The sequence below is a fragment of the Arvicanthis niloticus genome, chromosome 7 (genome assembly GCF_011762505.2).
Source record: "Arvicanthis niloticus isolate mArvNil1 chromosome 7, mArvNil1.pat.X, whole genome shotgun sequence".
NCBI lineage: Eukaryota > Metazoa > Chordata > Mammalia > Rodentia > Muridae > Arvicanthis > Arvicanthis niloticus.
In genome coordinates this window covers 9,084,127-9,104,796 of record NC_047664.1, presented here as the reverse complement: position 1 = coordinate 9,104,796, position 20,670 = coordinate 9,084,127, and the positions used below count along the sequence as shown (strand labels likewise).

The following is a 20,670-nucleotide window of genomic DNA, read 5'->3' as shown; positions in this document are numbered from 1 at the left end:
TGGTAAAGGTCCAACTTTAAAGGCCATATGCCCAGTCGAATAAGGATCTCTGACAAACTTCCTATCACTGCTTAGAGGCCTGGAGCACCCAGGGAAACGCAACAGTTCCGTTCTGAGGATCACATCTTTAACATATGGGTCTTTAAGGAGCATTTAACCTCAAAACTGTAACAGGACCTGAATAAGTTGTCTTTTTATTTTTGTCAATATAAAATGTTATATTTAGATTCTATCAAAATATTGAATATTCAATCAATATATCTGAAGAAGACCAGATATATTAAAGATTATTCTGAAAAAAAAAACTTGAAATGTTAAATAACTAAGAATGACTTAATCCACTAAAAGGCACCAGACTCGCCGTCAGAAATAATAGTGACGTCAAAATATTAATTCATATTATACAACTTAGTAGAACCAGAGATAAAAAGAAATGTTTACAACATCCTACCTTCCACGGTAGAAAAAATAGTTATAAGTAGAATAAAATTATAGTTGTAGAAATATTAAGTAAGTAATGTTCAAAATACTATTTTCAATTATCACTTAGCTTCGAAATGTATACCATTATCTAATGCAAAACAGATGGTTTATAGGATTCATTATATGTGCATGTCCCGTGCCTTCGTTTTGTAAGCAGAACCAGATATTACGGCCACTAACTAGATACTACGGACCACACTTGAAGTTCCATCACTTAATAGGCTGAGACATAGAATCTATAAGTTCGAAACTTGCTTGTACTATAGAAGACATTGTAGCTCTAAGAACAACAACAAAAATCAATGATCAAAACCTCACTTCAGTCAGACTTTTTAAAAACACAACTCACCAGTGGCCAACAGTTACTGTTAAGAAAATGACACAGATCTTTCTGACTTCTTATTTGTTCTCTTAAAATAGCAGTGCATATAGAGCAAAATGTATTAAAATGATTCTCCTTAATTGGTGTTCCATGGGTTATTAATAAGCGCTATACATCTAAAACTCAGTTAACAAGTGATTCTGAAGAAAGCCAGCTAAAAAAATTGTTTTACCCTTGAGACTTTTTTTATAATGCACTTTTCTTTATTTTGCAAGATTTTTTCTTTCTTTTTTTATTAGATATTTTATTTACATTTCAGATGTTGTCCCCTTACCTCATTTTCCCTCCTGCCCAGGAACCTCCTATTCTATCCCCCTTCCTCCTGCTTCTATGAGGATGTGCTCCCACCCACCCCCCACTCCCACCTCCCCACCCTCAAATTCCCCCACAATGGGTGTCCAGCCTTCATGGGACCAAGGATCTCCTCTCCCACCTATGCCCAACAAGGCCATCCTCCCATACATATACAGCTGGAGCCATGGGTCCCTCCCTATGTGCTCCCAGGCTGATGGTTTAGACCCTGGGAGCTCTGGTTGGTTGGTATTGTTGCTCTCCCCATGGGGCCACAAACCCTTTCAGCTCCTTCAGTCTTCTCTCTAACTCCACCATTGGGAACCCCATGATCAGTTCAATTGTTAGCTGTGAGAATCCACCTCTGAATATGTCAGGCTCTGGCAGACCTCTAAGGAGACAACTATATCAGGTTCCTGTCAGCATGCACTTCCTGACATCCACATCAGCGGCTACCTTTGGTGACTGCACATGGGATGGATACCCAGGTGGAACGGTCTCCAGACTGCCCCTCCTTCAGTTTCTGTCCCACACTTTGTCTCCATATTTGCGCCCTTGAGTATTTTGTTACTTCTTCTAAGAAGGACTGAAGCACCCACACTATGGTCTTCCTTCTTCATGAGTTTCATGTGGTCTGTGAGTTGCATCTTGGGTATTGCCAGCTTCTGGGCTAATATCCAATTACCAGTGAGTGAATACCTTGTGTGTTCTTTTGTGATTGGGTCTCATTCAGGATGTTATTTTCTAGTTCCATCCATTTAGCTAAGAATTTCTCAAATTCATTGTTTTTAGTAGCAGAGTAATACTCCATTGTGTAAATGTACCACATTTTTTGTATCCATTCCTCTGTTGAAGGACATCTGGGTTCTTTCCAGCTTCTGGCTATTATAAATAAGGCTGCTATGAACATAGTAGAGCATATGTCCTTGTTGTAAGTTGGAGCATCTTCTGGGCATATGCCCAGGAGTGGTATAGCTGGGTCCTCAGGTAATGCTATGTCCAATTTTCTGAGGAACCGCCAGACTTATTTCCAGAGTAGTTGCACCAGCTTGCAATCCCACCAGCAATGGAGGGGTGTTCCTTGAGACCTTTTTAACAATGGAGGAGTGTTCCTTGAGACCTTTTTAACCATGTGACTTTCTGTTTCACATCATGAGCCTCCTACAGGTTGTCAAACAAAGGTATTTGACCTTAGTTTTTTATCTTCATTGAGTATTGTGAGAGACTAATAGAATGTTCTTTGGGAAACTATTACAATTAGAACATCAAGAAAAACATAAACAATGGAGAACTATAAAGAGCTATCAAGATAAAGAATGACTAAACACAGAACCTTAAGTATTTACCAAAGGACATAGAAGTTCCCCACAAGAAAGCTCTGACCTTGTGAATGAAAGCTACCAACAGATGAAGAGTATATGGTTTATAACATGTCAGTTGTTCAACAGAGATATCTAACTAAAAGATTTCTGTGTTATATTAAAGGCCAGAGAACATGTTTAAGGCCCTTCTATAGTTCATACTTGGTGGTTCATTTGCATCAGTCCATTATCAGTGACATTTTCAGACATTTAATATTTTGATCTATCATCTTGTTCTCATGAAGTTCTCAAATAACTTTAAAAAGGATGTTTACTGGTTGTCTGCCAGATTCTGACATAAGTAGAACCATCTTTATTCAAAATACATATAACTAATTATATATTATTCCACCCCTTACCTAGCAAGCCAGTCCTTCTCTCATTTACAGAACTCTATGCTACTTAAATAAGTTTATATAAAATTGTGTGTTGGTATAATAAAATGCAAATTTTCTTGACTGAAAGGCAAATTGACGAAATGAGACAAACAACCAAGAAAGAACATAGAGAGAGAGATGGCGCCATTTCGTACACTCGGTCAATAGTAGAATATTCTGTAAAATATAGGAGGAATTCTTAATATTTAATTATTCATTTCTTTTTATTTATATACTTATTTTGAAATTTTTATTCATATGTATATGTGTGTTTGTATGCACATACATATCAGGTGCCAAAGGAGATCAATCAGAAGAGAGATTCAGTTACAGTTAAAGGTAGCACCTGACATGGGTGCTAGGAGCCAAATTATGGTCCTCTACAAGACTGAGAGCTCTCAACTGCTGAACCATTTCACCAGCTCCTTATTCTTACTTCGCAATGTTCTTTACCTGGCTCAGAATCTCCCTTCACCCTGCCCCCCCCAAAAAACGTTGTAAATTACATAAGCTATCAATGGCTTTTTAACTAAAATTCAGTCCTTGTTAGGATAAATAGTCAATATAAAGTTGATACCTATTTGCGTATTCCTTGATGATCTGATATATGCTAATCTTAATTGTTTCATTTTCAAATCGCTGGTTGCTCTTGTCCTTATAAATCCGGAATTCAGCTGCTGTCACTGCTTCTCCATGTGGAATCTGGGTCAGATCAAACCGAAATTCTTTGTAATGCCTTCTTTGATGAGAAAAGTCTTTGTCTCTTTCAACTGAAAAAAAAAAATGAGGAATGAAGAAAAATGTTAGCTCCTTATAAAATATGGCAATCAATGATAAATTCTCCACCTTTAAAAATGATAACAAGCAGGATAGTATAAAACTGTGAAAACACTAAAACCACAGACTCATACGTGTTTCCAGTTAAAGGAAATTCCACAAACCAATAGCCTTTTGGTTCAAATGCAGTATAACTGTCTGGTTTTATACAAATTCCTGAATCCTAAATGGAAAGAGTATCCAAAGATGTTTTTTTTTAAGTGAAGGTTGTAAAGTGATTGCCAATAGTCATCAAGTACCAGAACATGGGTTTCATGCAGGAATCAAAATGATGTTACAGAAGCCTGCAGAGTTTCGAGTGAAGTCAGAGGAAAGAGGGAGGCACAGAGCAAGGGGGTGGGGGGGAGAACTAAGAGTCTGTCACACAGGACATTATGTGGCATTTTAGAAGGCGAATAAATGAAGCAAGTTCTTTTTCTGATTTAAAACAAATTTATTTATAGCTGATCCATAAAAACAGAATTTATATTCATGTGTTGCTTCAACTGTGTGATCCTGAGGTAAATGCTGCCTAATGTTTTAATTAGGCTAAATGCATGTGCTCTCCTGGAGATCACTCCTTTACAGCAAAACACTTAAGATCCTTCTTCCAGCTTCATGAAGCATATAGTGAACAAGACTCACTCTTTCTTCTGTGGGACTATGAACCAGAACAGCCTTCTCCACCTGGCTGCAATGTATACCACAAGAAAGATCACTTCTGAAGTGACTTCCCCCATGAGAGCTGTTTGTTTGTTTGTTTGTTTGTTTGTTTGTTGTAAGAATGGAATATCTTTCCTCTATTCTAAGGCTCTTTCTTGGGTGATTGCTCTCTCTCGTGACATGTAACATCCCCAGACCTCTGTCCTCAGAGTGAAGTGAGAACCCAGTTCTCTCCTTTTAACTACCTTTCTACCACATGAAAAACAAAAAAAGATAGAGCTCTCCTGAGCATAGTAAGAAATGCTGAAGGATTTAGAACAATACATTTCAAATACATTGTAACATGATTTGACTTAGTGTACTGTCTGACAGTTCCTAGTGGCTACCACAGCGATCTTAATGAGATAATCACATAGAAAATTCATTTAGGGACATCAACTGTTATTTAAAATCTTAATTACTTAGGAATAATATGAGATAGTGTTATGAAAAAAACTGCTGTAATACACAATATCTAAGGCATTTTAAAAATTACCATCAATAGTAATTTTAACTTTTTACAATTTGTTTCATTCCTAAAATTTTATTACAAAAAGGTTAAAAAACATACACACACACGCATGCATACATACACATACATACATACATACATACATACATACATACATATATTCATACATGCATACATTCAAGTGCTAGACTTATAAATTTAAAAAATTGTGTTAGGGTACAAAAACCTCTTTGGATTAGTTGACATGATTCCGATACTATTTTAAGCATTCAGAACTTGGGGATCAAAGGTAGAGAAAGGTTTACAGTTGGTGGAAGGAGATCGTGACTATCCAGTTATGACACTGAGGAACTGAAGCATCGAAATGTTTGTGCTCCAAAGCTAGATGAGAGCCACCTCTGAAACGAGTCGTGACTAAAACACATAGCACTCCTTGTCTTCGTTATCCAAGAGAATCTTGTGGGGTTTTTCCACCAAAGTAGGTGATTTAGGAATTGAGGGGGCTCTGCCTACCTGCAGCTCGGGCACTTGATTAAACTCCAAAAATAAGACGATGAGACTTAGAACCATTCCTGTGTCCTGCAGCTTGCCGGAGTGATGACTTTTGGCTATATAACTCACACTAGCGCTATAGTTATTAACATTTTAGTGAAGTGTGTTCTCTTAAAATATCATTATCTTATTCCTAACAAAGACCTATGTTCAGAGGAAGTAGGAGCACTTCTCTAAATGAGGCTATTTTAGAAGGTTGTTTAGATTCATACGTCCTACCAGCGATCGTATCGATAGGGCGTTTTCCCACCTTCCTTCCATCCACCCACTCCTGCCTGAGAACATGGCAGGTGTAATGGCAAAAAACGCCAGCTAACTGGGTGGCTAATCACTGAAAGTACATTTCTGAATGTTAAATTTGGCACAATTTTTGTTTTGAGAGAACTAAATTAAGCTAGCTGTATTATTATTTCCTTGTATATAGTTTAAATCAATGGATGGTGATACTGTACCTTGACAATAGTTAAGTAGCGTTTATCTGGCATAAACTAATAACAATCTGCTGTTCCTCGTTTTGAACATGGAGGAAACAAAGAGTGCCATGAAACTCGCTTCCTCCGTGGTTGCTAAATGCCAGGACCAACCTTCATCGTATACACTATTATTCTTTCCTGTTTTATTAGTAAGGGAATAAAATCTTAAATTATCAACTCTAAAGAATTTTGTAAAGGGAAGGTTTGATTCAGCCTCATGTGCTAACTAAACTGGAAGTCAACTGATATAAAATGCTTAAAGTTGCTACCTGTCCAAGTTCATCTAAATATTTATTGCTTTGCTATAGAAAGTCTATGTATTTATCTAAGTAACCCCCTCCCAGACTCTATGTAAGTAGTTCTATATATGATGATAAGCAACCATGAGACATTCACAAACATGTTTGCTCCATTCTACAAAGAGGCAATATCTAGTATTCTAAATTATAACAGTCATTAATCAAATTTTATTGAGACTTAGGTCAAAGCTCATACCATAGCCCTAGATATGAGAGCTGATATGTGACCATCATACAACCCATTCTTAAGTATGCATTTCCAAACTGCAGATAACTTGTACTCATGCTAAATAAGCCATCTACTGTTCTAGAGTCTAGTCTGATCAGCCCTCTAGAAGACAAACTTTCAGAGGTTACTAAAATTTGTGTTAAGTATACCACACAGAATCAAGTTGCACTGTAAATGTTTCTATATTCTCAGATCAGAACAGCAATAGAAATCCCAGAGGACGTTGAGGCTAGTGATGGAAGAAGTCCTATTTATATGGACTTCAACACCAAATGATGTCCCCCCCACACATGATAATTTAGGTTCCTGCAAAGAGTAATTCTAGAAAGGTGGTAAATATTAATACCTTTAAATTGAAAATAAGAAATTGGCTAATGACAACAAGGTAGTAACAAGTGTCTGCCTTCCAAACATCATTCTGTATCTTTCAGAAATCCAAGCAAAGACATCCAGCACTACACGTGTGTTGGTTATACATTTTGTTGGATACTTTTATTTTGAATTGTAACAACTTTCAATTTTAAAATAATATATAACTCTCCAGCTGGATTGCTCCATACTTCTAATATCTTCATGGGATCCCTTTGAAAAATCAAAATCCCTAAAGTAGTTTTTCTTAAACAGAAGTATACATACAATTAATATTCTCAAATGTAAGCTTCTTAAAGGCAAAGTCTTACCTTTTCATCTTGTGAAATTTTGGTAAATATTAAGCGTTTTAATGGATCACAATGCATCGTATGTTAAATGGCTTGGAAAACTTGGGAAAAAAAAGTAGGCAAGAGCAGAAATTAGAAAGTCTTATTCTGCTGTTAGCTTTTATATTCGTATTATACTAAATGTTTTCTTTCGTCTGCTCCTTCCTGTGCTTGTTGAATCAACTAAATGCAAAGTATTGCCTCAACCTTTCATCCTATCATTTTTAATAAAATCAGTTTTACTGGAACAAAAAGATCAAATCATTATAAAATCCATAATCCTATTTTGCTGAGGAAAGGGAGTTTTTTCATCTATACAATCCCCGCCAAAGCTCAGGAAATATTAAAGAAGGTGTGGAAAGACTGTAAGATCACAACAAAGACAGAAGGGGAGGGGAAAAGGAAGGGGAGGGCTGGGACACACATGACGTCTGACATGTGTGTCTGTTGGTGCTGAGGGTTAGCAGAAGCAGAGGCAACTGACTAAGGAAGAACGCACTTCCAAGGAGACATCAATCAGGAGCTTGGAGAAAGTTTGGAATCTCAAAGGCCCAGTTCATAAAATATTAGAACTTTTATAGGTCATTTGCATAGATGTCTTAGCATATTCTATCTCTTACATATTGGCCCTTGGTTAGGGTTCCAGCAGTCTTTGCCAATAAGTATCTGCCATAGGCCAGTTTTGAACACTATGCCTTTCTGGACCTTATTCTCTGCCCCACTCTTCTGTCTCAATTCTAGCTTCCAGGACTTCACTGCATTGATAGTAACCACATTAAGGAACACAGACATTTTTCCTAGCTCCTCCAGGACACCAATGAATTGCAAGAATTAAATCACTGTGTGCTTTGTCTTCTTCGAGTCACTACAGACTAAAACTATGAATGCTGTGAAAATGTTTCACTCTTAAACACACAAAACTGGGCACTTGGACACCCTGTTCAGGACACCCTACCACTCCCTGAGGATTTATACAGAAAATGTAGGTTGATAACAAGAGAAATATTTCCTTCACTGGAGAGATACCTACAATCCTGTAAACAAACTCTAACCTATAAACTCCTTGCTCCTATAAACAACCTCAGAACCCTGATGAAACTCACTTGGTCATTATGTGGATGGGAGAAAGAAAAAAAGACGAGAAAAGAACTGGAGAGATGGCTATGTGGTTTACAGTGTTTGGGGGTTTGTGGAGTTTGTTTCATACAACCACGTTGGGTAGCTCACAATTGTCTTTAACTTCAGCTACAGGACATCAAGCAACCTCTTCTGGCCTCAGAAAACACTACTTCCATGCACAAACTCTCACACAGACACAGACACACACACATATATATATATGTATTGTAAGTATAGGTATATGTGTGATATATATGTGTTTTATACATATAAGTATAAAAAATAAAATAAAGCTTTTATTGAAAGGCATAGAGTATAAAGACATGAATGAATGTCAGGAGGAAGATGAAGATCAGTCAGAGTTGAAGAAGCACTCAGAATGGAATTGGGGTAAATGTGACTGATCATATATGTCATGTACATGTACTAAAATGCCATACTGAACCCCATTATTATGTTTAATTAGTATATGACAATAAAAGCATAAAAACTCTTAATTAATGACAATATGCATAAAACATATTCATCAATGGATTTAACTCACTGAAGCCAAACTCAGATTTGTCAAAGTAAATTCAAGAACTCATAATACATCACCATGCTCTAGTGGAGACCATTTCCTTCCCCAAACTTAGACATATTATTTATTTTGTATGAAGCAAAGTTGGAACTACTAGGAAAAAATATAACTACATCTGAAGCCCATTGAATCATTGTATTGAAATATAACTCCATTTAAAGCCCATTGTACCAGTCAGCTCCCCTATGATCACTTTATTGGAAAAGAGCACTGAACCCTTATAAATGATTGTATCTGATGATATATGTCAAAATTCAGCAGAGAGCATTGTCTAACAATCACATATTGGCTCTACTTAGTGACATATTCTTCTCCTGTTACCTTACCATTTGTGTCATAGGCATGTTTTAAATTGAAAAAAGTGCCCTGGTATGGTGTATGATGGAGTACCCTGTGTGCTCCAATGGACAAGGCTATGTAGGCAATTGTACATGGTAGCATGAGGAATTACCAATAAATCTATCAACATAGAATTGTTTATTTGAACTCAGGATTGTCAATGGATCTTTTAAAAAATCTAATGATTTGATTTAATGAGCACACACACACAAATCCATCAAAAACATGATAAAACATAACCTGTCAAGTCAGAATGATCATGTAAGTCAGAATCATTCAGCTTCTAGCTTTTATATATGCTCCAAACATTTTTATGTACATAGAATTCCAGACCTCAAATCTTGGTGGTAATGCAACAGAAAGCTTACCTACATTAGTACACCAACATACATAATTTCTTACTATATCTGGCTTTAAAGCCAAACATTTAAATGTGATGATATAAAAGTGTATAGAGGTAAAATACAAATCAATAGATTCATACTTCATGATAAAATGAGCTTACAAGACTGCTTTAAATTATTTTTACATTTATTTATTGTTTTATATGTATATGAACGTTTTATGTGCATGTGTTCATATGTATCATGTATATGCCTGGTGCCAGCAGAGGATAAAAGAAGGGACTGGATCTCCTGGAATTAAAGTTATGGGTGATTGTGAGCCATCATGTGTGTAAGAACCAAACCCAGTCTCGTAAAAGCAATTAGTTTTCTTAATTACTGAGCCATCTCTACAAATCTCACTGCTGCCACCACACTTTTGAGACAGGGCTCACTGTGTAGACCAGGTTGACCTCAGCTCAGGGCTCTGCTTGGCCTCTGCCTCTTAAGTGCTAGGATTAAGCTTCAGACCATACTGTAGCTTAAAACTGTAAATAGTCAGAATTCTGAAATAAATGCAAAGCTGCTTCTCCTCAAGATACACTTGCCAAAGACATTCATTGTTGAGATAGATGTATTCTCAAAACGGATACCTTGCCTAATGATTTCAACACTGATGAAACTGGAAAAAGAATGTTCCATGGTCTACTTATTCTTATGTCTGTAATAACTGATGACTGAAGTTGATTGATGGACAAGAGATAACAGTTTATTAATAATTTATCTGCAGTTTTGGAAAAATACATCCTTGGACAGTCTGTGTTACTCTCATACTCATGAGCTACACCTGAGAAGACAGAAAAATCGTGGATAGCTGCAAGGCCCAGAAAACACTCTCCAAGAGGGTGGCCAGATGTTAAAAGTATGGAGGAGAAAGTATAAACCTGCTATATGAACGCTAACCTGCATGACTTTTCAGAATCCCTTCCTTGGTCCACTGAGAAGTATAAACTGGGCCCTGTAAAGACCTGTGTGTTAGTAAATGAATGCATCACTTATACGAATGGACAATCATTCCGGAGGTGAGACAAACTTCAGATTACAGAGCCCTTGAAGCTTCTTAGCACCACTGTGGTGTGTGACTCCAAGTATTAGTTGTCTCCTTAAATGTTGCAAAGCATGCTCTCAGTTGGTATTCATATTTCCTAATGTTTATATTCCTAAATGCTCATGACTACATGTACCTTTGGGCTTTTACACATACACCCATAAATGCTTAAACCATAAGCTTTGGCTCATTCCCTGACTAGCTTGTAACTTATATAACCAATCCAACTTCCTTTGAGTCCAGGGCAGATCTCCCACCTCTGACTATCTCCCAGAATTCCAATCTCTCTACAGGAACTCCCACCTTCTACTTCCTGCCTTTTGCTACTAGGCCATTAGCTTTTTATGGATTCTACAGAATGCACAAGAAATAATCAAATTTATTAAATTTAGATGAATGTAATTTTGTAAAGTCACATTTAATTAATGGTCCAATATTTATGTAATATTTTGTTTTAAAACTGTTAACAATTTAGAAGCACGAGTGGTTAATCTTAAGGAAGAAAAGGGTTGGCAGTAGCTGTGCTCCACAGTAATTTAGAATACTTTAATGGTAGGCTATAGACATCCATTATTGTCTCTTTGTGTCTATGCTAGTAGACACAAAGCAATAATATTTACTAGGCACTCTCTCTCAACACTTCATGGCTACAAGGAGGCCTACAGAGTGTTGCCCAGAAATATCAGTGCACTGAAACTTACTAACTTCCTAAAGGATACTCATTTTGTGATTTTTAAATATAGTCTACTGTATGGAAAATATTTTCTTCTTATATTGTGAACATTTTATAAAGATAATTATTAATTAGAGATTAAAGAAAAACATTCATATTTATGGATTAAATACTCATATCAATACTAACTAATATTAAAATTAATGTTGAATAATAAAAAAATTGACTTTATTAGCAAATTTTATATAATAAAAATGATTTCATGATAATAAATGACTATATTTCTATATTTACCCTAAGTAAGGGACTGTGGTATCAATATGTAAAAAATATTTGAGAACAGCACAAAGGCACAGCTTTCTTATAGGCACCTTTTAGTAAATGTTTACAGAGTTTAGTTCTCACAGCCTCTCTGATGGAAAAACTGGATCCTTTCATAAATTGCCCAGCTCTTGAGATCACCAATATGATTCCATTGAATTTCACAGAATGACTTTAAGAAGTTTTAAAATACAACATTCCATTTTTTGGATATTTTATTTGTTTACGATACAGATGTCATCACCTTTCTCCATTTCCCCTCCCTAGAAACCCCTATTCCATCCCCCTCTTCCTTTATGCTTTTATTCCATTTTAATTACATGCATGTATTAAGGTCAATTCTAGGTTGAGGGTCTAGCAATACAATAGATGCAAATAGTCAAGGAACAAGCAAGACAACAAGCACAAATAATCAAAGAAAAAACAGGGCACTAAACCCAATTATGTGAACACTCCCATGATCACTATCTCTAAAGGCTTATCAGGATGACCAAAGTATCTGAGCCTACTTCCCTGTCCTAGCCCAAAGTCATTTTTATGTCTGAAGCTTGCTTCCTTGTTCTAGCCTAAAATTTAGATTCCTGCTTGAAATTACTTCTTTGCTACTTCTTTGTTACAACATTCCATTTTTAACCAACCAAAAAGGATATGGCTTATAGTAAAGTCTTGCAGAACAAAAAAAAAATGTTGCTTTACATCTCAAAAATGGTAGGATAGGGGTTTATCCATAGTGAATGTTTGTGATTGTCTGACAAACACAGATAAAAGGTTTAGTGAGTTTTCCCCTAAAACCATTCTGTGGTTTCTCTAATCTGATATTGTAAAGACAGAATGGAAACATCATATGGGTGAGTGATAGAGAAGTGTCTGACTTAGTATTCATGCTTGGTTGCAAGGGTCATGAGTCACAAGACCTAGTAGCGACTTGCTACTGTGAAAAGTTAGACATACAATTCCATTCTCCCAGACAGTTCTTTCTTAATCCTGAACTTCACTCTTGCTTCTTTTGGTTACAATTCAGAGATGAGGTGCTTTGCACACTTTATGTCTATAGTAGACTTTCCACACCACACTTTTACTATATACAGTACTTATTTAGGGAAAAAATAGAAACATTCTAACATTCTACTCACACCTCGTGGAAAGAATCCTTGAAAAAATAAATAGATCACAGTGCTATTAAATGTGTTCAAAATCTCTCTATAGGGGATAAAGGAAGTAAGTATAAGACAGAGTTTCTATAGCTAAAGGGTACAATTTTTTTTTTTTAGATAAGCAAACAAACAGATGTCATTCTCAAATTTGTTGCTTCAACAGTTAAATCTGTCTGATAACACTCATGGAGTTTACTCAAGCTCAACTTACAATTTAGGCTGATATTTCTTTAAAATATACTCTGTGTTTTCAGTGAAGTCGGGCACAGTGACTATTCTCACTGACATCTAAAGTTCATGGTGTAACATCCCTCTCATGGGAAAGATATTCTAAAGAGATTTACATGTACCCTACTTTTGGATAGTGTATAAGTAAACCAAAGGATCCCAAAGAATTAAAATTTCCCTCAGTATACCATTGCTGGGGGAGACAAGAAATGGATCCCTGGTGTAAGTCAGAAAAGGAACTAGCCAGCCTTAGAGGAAAAGATTTTATACAGTTATGACACTTACATATTTGTCTTATATCTCATCTTTTCTATAAAATTGTTAAACTTCTGCAACAGTGGTTCTCAACCCATGGGTCACAACCCCTTTGGGGGGGGCCACATATTAGATAGCCTGCATATCAGATATTTATACTACAACTCATAACAGTAGCAAAATTAGTTACAAAGTAGCAACAAAGTAATTTTATTGTTGGGGATCAGCACAACATGAGAAACTGTATTAAAAGGGTTGCAGTGTTTGGAAGGTTAATTACCACTGGTCTACAGAAAAGACAGAAAAACTACATTTCCCTCTTCTAGGCTTGGCCAAACTTAAAATAAATCCAGTTTTCTCATCCATTTATTTCCAATTTTCTTTCAGGAAGCTATAGGCTTATCAATCTGGGTATTTTATTGAACCTAAGTGGCAATAAAGACCAAATGACTTGTTTTTATGCTTTCTAAAATAAGGAATAAAACTGTGGGAGTGAGGGCTGGGGAGACGTCTCAGCAGACAAGATGACTCACGACCATCTGTAATAACTCCAGGTCCTGGGGCTCTGACACTGCCTCAGGCTTCTCTGGGCACCAGCCGCATATGTGGTTGCTCATACATGCAAGAAAAAAATACTTACACATATAAAATTAAATTAAACAATCCCTAAGATATATACACTGTAAGAACATATTAGGAATGAATGCCCTCAAATATAGGAGTACCCACTTATTACTTCTGTTTAGGCAAACATCACTAGTGGATGCAGGTGGTAGTACATACCTGCCCTAACTCCTACCCCAGAGATTGTAAGGCTGCACAGCACTTCTGACAGCCCCACTTGTGTACCTTCAGCTCCTACTTCAATCCCTGACTCACAGTGACTGTTCTATGCGCATGTGTGGTCTGGAGTTGGGATGTCTTTTCATGTAACAGTGGTGAATTCAGACAGAGCTTTTCAATCACCTTTGCTTAAGCCAACTAGTTCATGCCTCAGAAAATAGCATTATTCCAAACATATTCATCCCCTTCCCCTTTCTTTTTTGGGAAATTGTCAAATAAACAATGATAGCTTAGACACAATCCTTATGCCATATATATACATATATATGTGTATTTGTATATATATATATGTATATATATATATTCATCTTAACATTATGTTGTTACTTAATAATATATTCTAACCTGGTAGAATTATTATGATTCCTTATGGCTTTATTACACTTGGATAGAAAGAAAAGCTAATTGAAAGAATGTATTTCTTTTATGTTAGAATAATTAATAAAATTTGAAATAATTTACAGAATAGTTTATAGATAATAAGATATTTTGAAAATAATCTATGCCTTATGATCCCGTTAACTATCCTTTATTATACATAAAACACCTAAGTTAATTTTTTCATGGTATATGCATGATATATTCAAATTTTTCATAATTATACCTTTTAAACTTCCTTTTAAATTATCGAAAAGTTTGTTTATTAAAAATGTGGGTTTTTTTTCCAAACAGCTCTAAATGGGATGTCTCTATCAAATTCTTCCCCTTAGAGCTCAGGAAACCACACAAAGAGGAGGCAGAAGAGTATGGGAACAAGAAGGAACAGAGGAAACCAGAACAAGGCCCTCAGCCTCAACAGGGCAAAGCTCACACAAACTCAGAGGCTGAAACAAGAATCACAGAGACTACAGGGGTCTTCACCAGATCCTCTGCATACGTATTACAGCTTTCTGCCTAACGCTTTTATGGAACGCCTGAGTGTATGGACAACTGAGTGTATGGGTCTCTGATTCATATGCCTGCTCTTGGGGCTCTTTTCCTTCTGTGCGTCACCTTGTCCAGCCTCGATGTGATGATTTTTGTTTTATCTTATTATATTTTATTTTGTCATATTTGGTTGCCTTCTCTTAAAGGCCTGCCTGTTCTTTTCCAATAAAAGACAGAAGGGGAGGGGAGAGAAGGTGGGCAGAGAACAGGGGGACTATGATTGGTATATAGTATATAAGAAAATATCTATTTTCAATAAAAAGGGGGGAAATAAAAGTAAAATGCCAAAAAGTACAGTTTTATGACTTATTTGTTTAACTATTTCCACTTGTATTGAGAGTGAGCATTTATTGTTTCTGTCCTTATATTTAAAAATGGGAGCTGGGGTACGTAATATATGATATGGGTGACAGCTCTTCATAGCACACTTGTTAAAAATTATGAGTGAGATGAATCAGTGCATCAGTATTAAAAAATATTTCTCTAATTTGAGACCAACTTCATAACAGTTTAATAAAAATACACCAGGTATCAGGATCAGAAAAAAAAACATGTGATTGCCTTACATCTTTTTTTATCAGTTTATTTTTAATTGGATATTTTCTTTATTTACATTTCAAATGTTCTTATCAAATGATACTACACCATGAAGAGGGCCAAGGGATCCTCACTGGCTGATGTGGTTACACGTTCCCAGGCACTTCTATGCTGGGATTTAAGGTTAACCAAAAAATACAAAGTTCCTCTGTGCCTGCTCTTCCTATATATTCAAACTTAATAACTTCTTGAATCTCTGATCCAACTTCATATTAATTATCAGAAAATACATTTTCTGACACTGTTGTTGTTGGAGTTATATGTATTCCTTATGTTATTTAATATTAATCCAACTACTGTATATATATTATTACATAGACACTTGAGTTCAGTAGCAGAATTGATGAGTATATTTCATGTGTTAAGAAAGCCTGTTGTATCCATACCACAAATAAGGAAATGAGAGAAGGAGATGAAGGAAGGGGAAGAAAGGAGAGACAGAGGGAGGGAGGGAGGGGAGGGAGTGTAGAGGAGAGAAGAAAAAGGCTGGAGAGACAGGAGAGGAGACAAAGGGTGGAAAAGAGGGCAGGAGGGAGGGAGAGAGGACAAAATTGATCTCTTGGAAGTAAAGAAGAATATAATGACTATCAAGTGCAGTTAGAAACACAGAAATTTTTTCAGTAAAAGAAATAAAATAGAGTGGATCTAAATGGGAAAAAGAGGGGAAAACTGAGAGGAATAGAGGGGGTAGAAAGGTATTGAGATTGCATTGTATGAGAAAAAAATCTCTGTTTCATAAAAGGGAAAAGAAATAGTCACAAAAGAAGAAAATGGGAAAGGGTGATTAAATGACAGGGGAAATGGGGTTCCAAATTCACCCAGATAGTAATGTCTCTGCAGTGAATAATGAGGAAGAAGAAAAATAATTCAAATTATTGATTTGAAATAATGAATTTCATACGTAAATATGTCTGTTGCATGCTTATCCTACAGGACACACAGTTTGAAAATTTAGGATCCTGGAGGCAAAGAAAAGATTCCACAAGCTTCTAGAAAGCAAAATGAAAAACAAACATATTGGCAAGAATAAAAAAATCAAAATGCTTTTATACTAAAATTGGATATTCAACCATATTGCCAAATATTACATAAAATAAAAGTGCATCCTTACATGGATATATTAAAAATCATAAAACTTTTTTCAATAATTTCCTGGCAAATTAGCTTCACCGAAACCAGAGAGTAAACCAGCGGTAGATGCTGTAACATTTTCTCTCGTTGGAAACCCAGGCTCAATCATGGGATCTCAATAAAGCATATTTATCGAGATAACCAACAATGTTCAGAGAATTATAAAAATATTAAAAACAGTTATAAAAAATCATGAGTGACATTCATGAGATATTATGCAAAACACTTATAATGTCGTCTTACACAATATATTTAATGGGTGAAAGAAATTTCATGTTCAGAAATATTTTTCACAATTAATTTTATGGAAGCCAAGACTGTCTCAAACTTTCATCAAATTCAGAACAAAGAAAAAGTAAAGCCTAAAAGTTCCTTATAAACTTAAAGACAATTGGATGTTGTGGATACAACAAATGGCCAGGGTGAGTGAGTGGACAGGATCTCTTTGACTTCCAGCGTGCCTGTGAAAGCTTAGTGGTATAAAGCTAGCACATCTTCCACTCTGCACATCAATGTGAGAATAACTCAAATGGCAAATAACTAAATAATTTAATTCATGTTCACTGACCACCTATTGTGTATAGAGTGTTCACACTGAAGCCGGGAGAGAACAGCATGTATTGTCAAGAATTCAATCTATAGACACTATTTTTGGTCTACATACTAAACCACATTGTTTAGGGCTCATGGGAGACATGCTTCTATTTTTCCATCTCTGTGTGTGTGTCTGAGGCTTGGATTCTGTCCAGTTTCCACCAGCCCATTTTTTCCCTTCTAGAATGCCAATTATAGCTTTTATTTTGTTCAGAGGGAAAGCAACAGATAAAGGAAATTTGCAACACTTGAAAATCCCATCAATGGCAGAGGACTAAGAAAGGAATTTTCTGTCAGAAACAGTTTAGAGGAAGGAGTTACAAACACTTTTCAATGTGAGTATGAACTGGAGTGGAAGATGAACTTGAAGTTGAACAGCCCTACTTTAGAGCTTTGAAAAAACCAGGCATATAATCAATACCACCATGGGTATGGTTTCAATATGTTTTGATTCGGCATAATGAAGTATTGACTTTCTTCTTTCTTAAATATCAAATGAAATTATGACCATATAAATGTATATCTAAGCATGAGTTGCATGACTTAATTTCTCCAAATGAAGCAATGTAAATTAGCAAGTCAGTGAAGTGAAAATACATAAAGAATTAAAACATCCGAAAAATGAACAAATAATTTAATTGTAGGTAGTATCCACCAAAAGTTAAAAAAAAATACCATGCCATAAATTAAAGACTGCAAATTCATTGTTTTAATAAATACTATATTTTTTTAAAATCAACTGGCACAGTTCAGAATAATTTCAAAAGCCACAGTTACCTCATTTTTACAAATGAGAGTTTGCCCTAAGTACTAGGAGTGAACCAAACAGTATTACATGGATTTTAATGTTTATTGCTTACTTATGTGTGAGCAAATATTTTTAAGAACAAAGGTCTGTTTAAGAAGTAAAATTTAATAAAGAAAAATTTTTCTCCATCACTCTAGAGAAACTTACTTGGAAGTAAACCCTGTCGATTGTCCAGCAGCATCATGGGATTTGATAGAGTTATGTGGCAGGATCAGTAGCAAGAATGTCATCTTTGATTACCGACTTTGTAAATTGCCAGTTGACAGTTTCTAGGCTGTGAAGCACTTAACACCTGACCTTCGTCAAATACACATTAATAAAAATAAATGTAAAGTAGACTTCATTGACAAACTGCCCAGTGTATGGTGAAAACTCTCCCAGCCACTAGATAAAGTCTTGAGTTTCTTAAAGTTTTAAAATAGCATTTATGCCTTCGTAAAACACAACTAATTCAGCAAAGAAGACAGAAGCACAAAAGGGCTTGATTTTACTCAAAATCATCTGTCTTTTAATGCTATTTCATTAAATATTGTTTTAAACACTTCTGGGAGTATTTTTCAGATCTGGAGCCTCTCCAAGTCATTTATATCTTTTGAAACATCCTTTTGGTCCCATTATTACCCTAGAGAAACTTCTCTAAAATCACAGTGTCATGGGGTGCCTAAGCTACACACACGTACCACATTAAAGCAAGAAATGAACAATAAAATCCATATCTCTTCTCATTGTGGTTGTGTTTTATAATTTTACCAAATCTCAAGAAAAAAAACAAAAAGTATATAAATCAACATAAAATATATTTAAATGATATATTTTAAATAATTGATTATATTCTTGTGGTGGTTTGAATATGCTTGGCCTAGGGAGTGGCACTATTTGAAGATGTGGCCTTTTGGAGTAGGTGTTACTTAATTGAAGGAAGTGTATCACTGTGGGCATAGACTTTAAAACCCTCATCCTAGCTGCCTGGAAGCCAGTCTTCTCCTAGGGGCCTTCAGTTGAAGATGTAGAACTCTCAGCTACTCCTGCACCATGCCTGCCTGTTCATTGCCATGCTCCTGCCTTGATGATAATGGACTGGACCTCTGAACTCATAAGCCAGCCCCAATTAAACATTGTCCTTATAAGAGTTGCCTTGGTTATGGTATCTGTATACAGGAGTATAATCCTAAGACAACTCTTTACCTCAGTTAAACTGTGGTTGTGCTGGACTATTTAAGCAGAAAAAAAAAACTAAAAAGAGTAGAAAAACAACCCAACAGAAGCTTTTGTTCAGATGATTCACACACAAAAGAAAAAACAACAAACACTCCAAACTCAACCACCTACATACACATAGACACACAGGCAGGCTCCCTTGGCATAACCAAACTGCAAGTCTGCTTTGCCTTACTGTGAGGCACGTGCAGATGCTAAGAGACACCTACATTTAAATAAGACACACATAAAGTACATGCTGGCATATTTATATATGGCAAAGTATGTTGCTTTCAGGATTGTAAAAAGAACTGAGGAATATATTGCTCAAATTCATATACTGAAGCTTTTTTATTAGATATTTTCTTTATTAACATTTCAAATGTTATCCTTTTTCCTAGTTTCCTCCCCAGAAACCCCCATCCCATTGCCCTTCCCCCTGCTTCTATGAGGGTGCTCACCCACCCACTCACCCACTCCCACCTACCCACCCTTGAATTCCCCTACACTGGGGCATCCAGCCTTCACAGGACCAAGGGTCTCGTCTCCCACTGATGCCTGACAAGGCCATTCTCTGCTGTATAAAGCTTTTTAATAGAGCTTTTTCTTAATGAGGTAAAAGACTTGGAGAAGGTCAAGATCTGAAAAATACTCTCAGATGTGTTTAAAGCAATATTTAATGAAATAGCATCTAAAGGCAGATGGTTTGGGGTAAAATCAAGCATTTTAATCATAAAATTTGATGAATTTGAATAAATCACTACAATCACAATAGTAAAACACCAATGAAGACAGAATTTGACTCTGCTCAGCAGTGTTTTAGAAATGCAGTCCTGTTCATACACTCAAGCCTACTCATTCTTTCTTGATGGCTCTTACTCAATTCCATTTTGTGAATACATTAAACACATCAGAGTTGTATAAACCTATTGATAGACCTGTACTCATATCAAACCAGAAGCTCAGATGAATTAGCCTATGTAAATGTTGTTTTTATTGCCTCAGATGCTGATAAAATGAGAGCTGTACCCAAGAAGTACCAATATATGACTTGGACTAAGCCCAGAGTTTCTTTCTCTGTTCTATCAGTAGGCCTAGGCCTGGAAGCTTCTAGCCTCCATACAATCTAATCTACCCAGCTGACCGATTCAATCTGGCTTCTCTTAGCTTCTTACTGAATTGCTCTGCTTGGCATCATACTAATTTTGGCAATATGTTTTACTCTTCTGGCGCCTTCTCTCTCTCTGGTTCTTTCTGTCTTCATCTGCATCTAGCTTGTTCCCTCTGTAACCTGTCTCTGCAAAACTGTCTTGGTAAAAACTGTCATACACACACACA

The 20,670-nt window shown here is 36.1% G+C and overlaps 1 protein-coding gene across 1 annotated transcript in view; it reads right to left on the bottom strand.

Annotated features, from left to right (window-relative positions):
• The window catches only part of Bmp5 (bone morphogenetic protein 5), a 134,168-nt gene that overhangs the window by 74,758 nt on the left and 38,740 nt on the right, over positions 1–20,670 (bottom strand). The window contains exon 2 of the mRNA XM_034508958.2: positions 3,472–3,664. Within this exon, the coding sequence (XP_034364849.1) occupies positions 3,472–3,664 (193 nt within the window). The remainder of the gene's footprint in view (positions 1–3,471; positions 3,665–20,670) is intronic.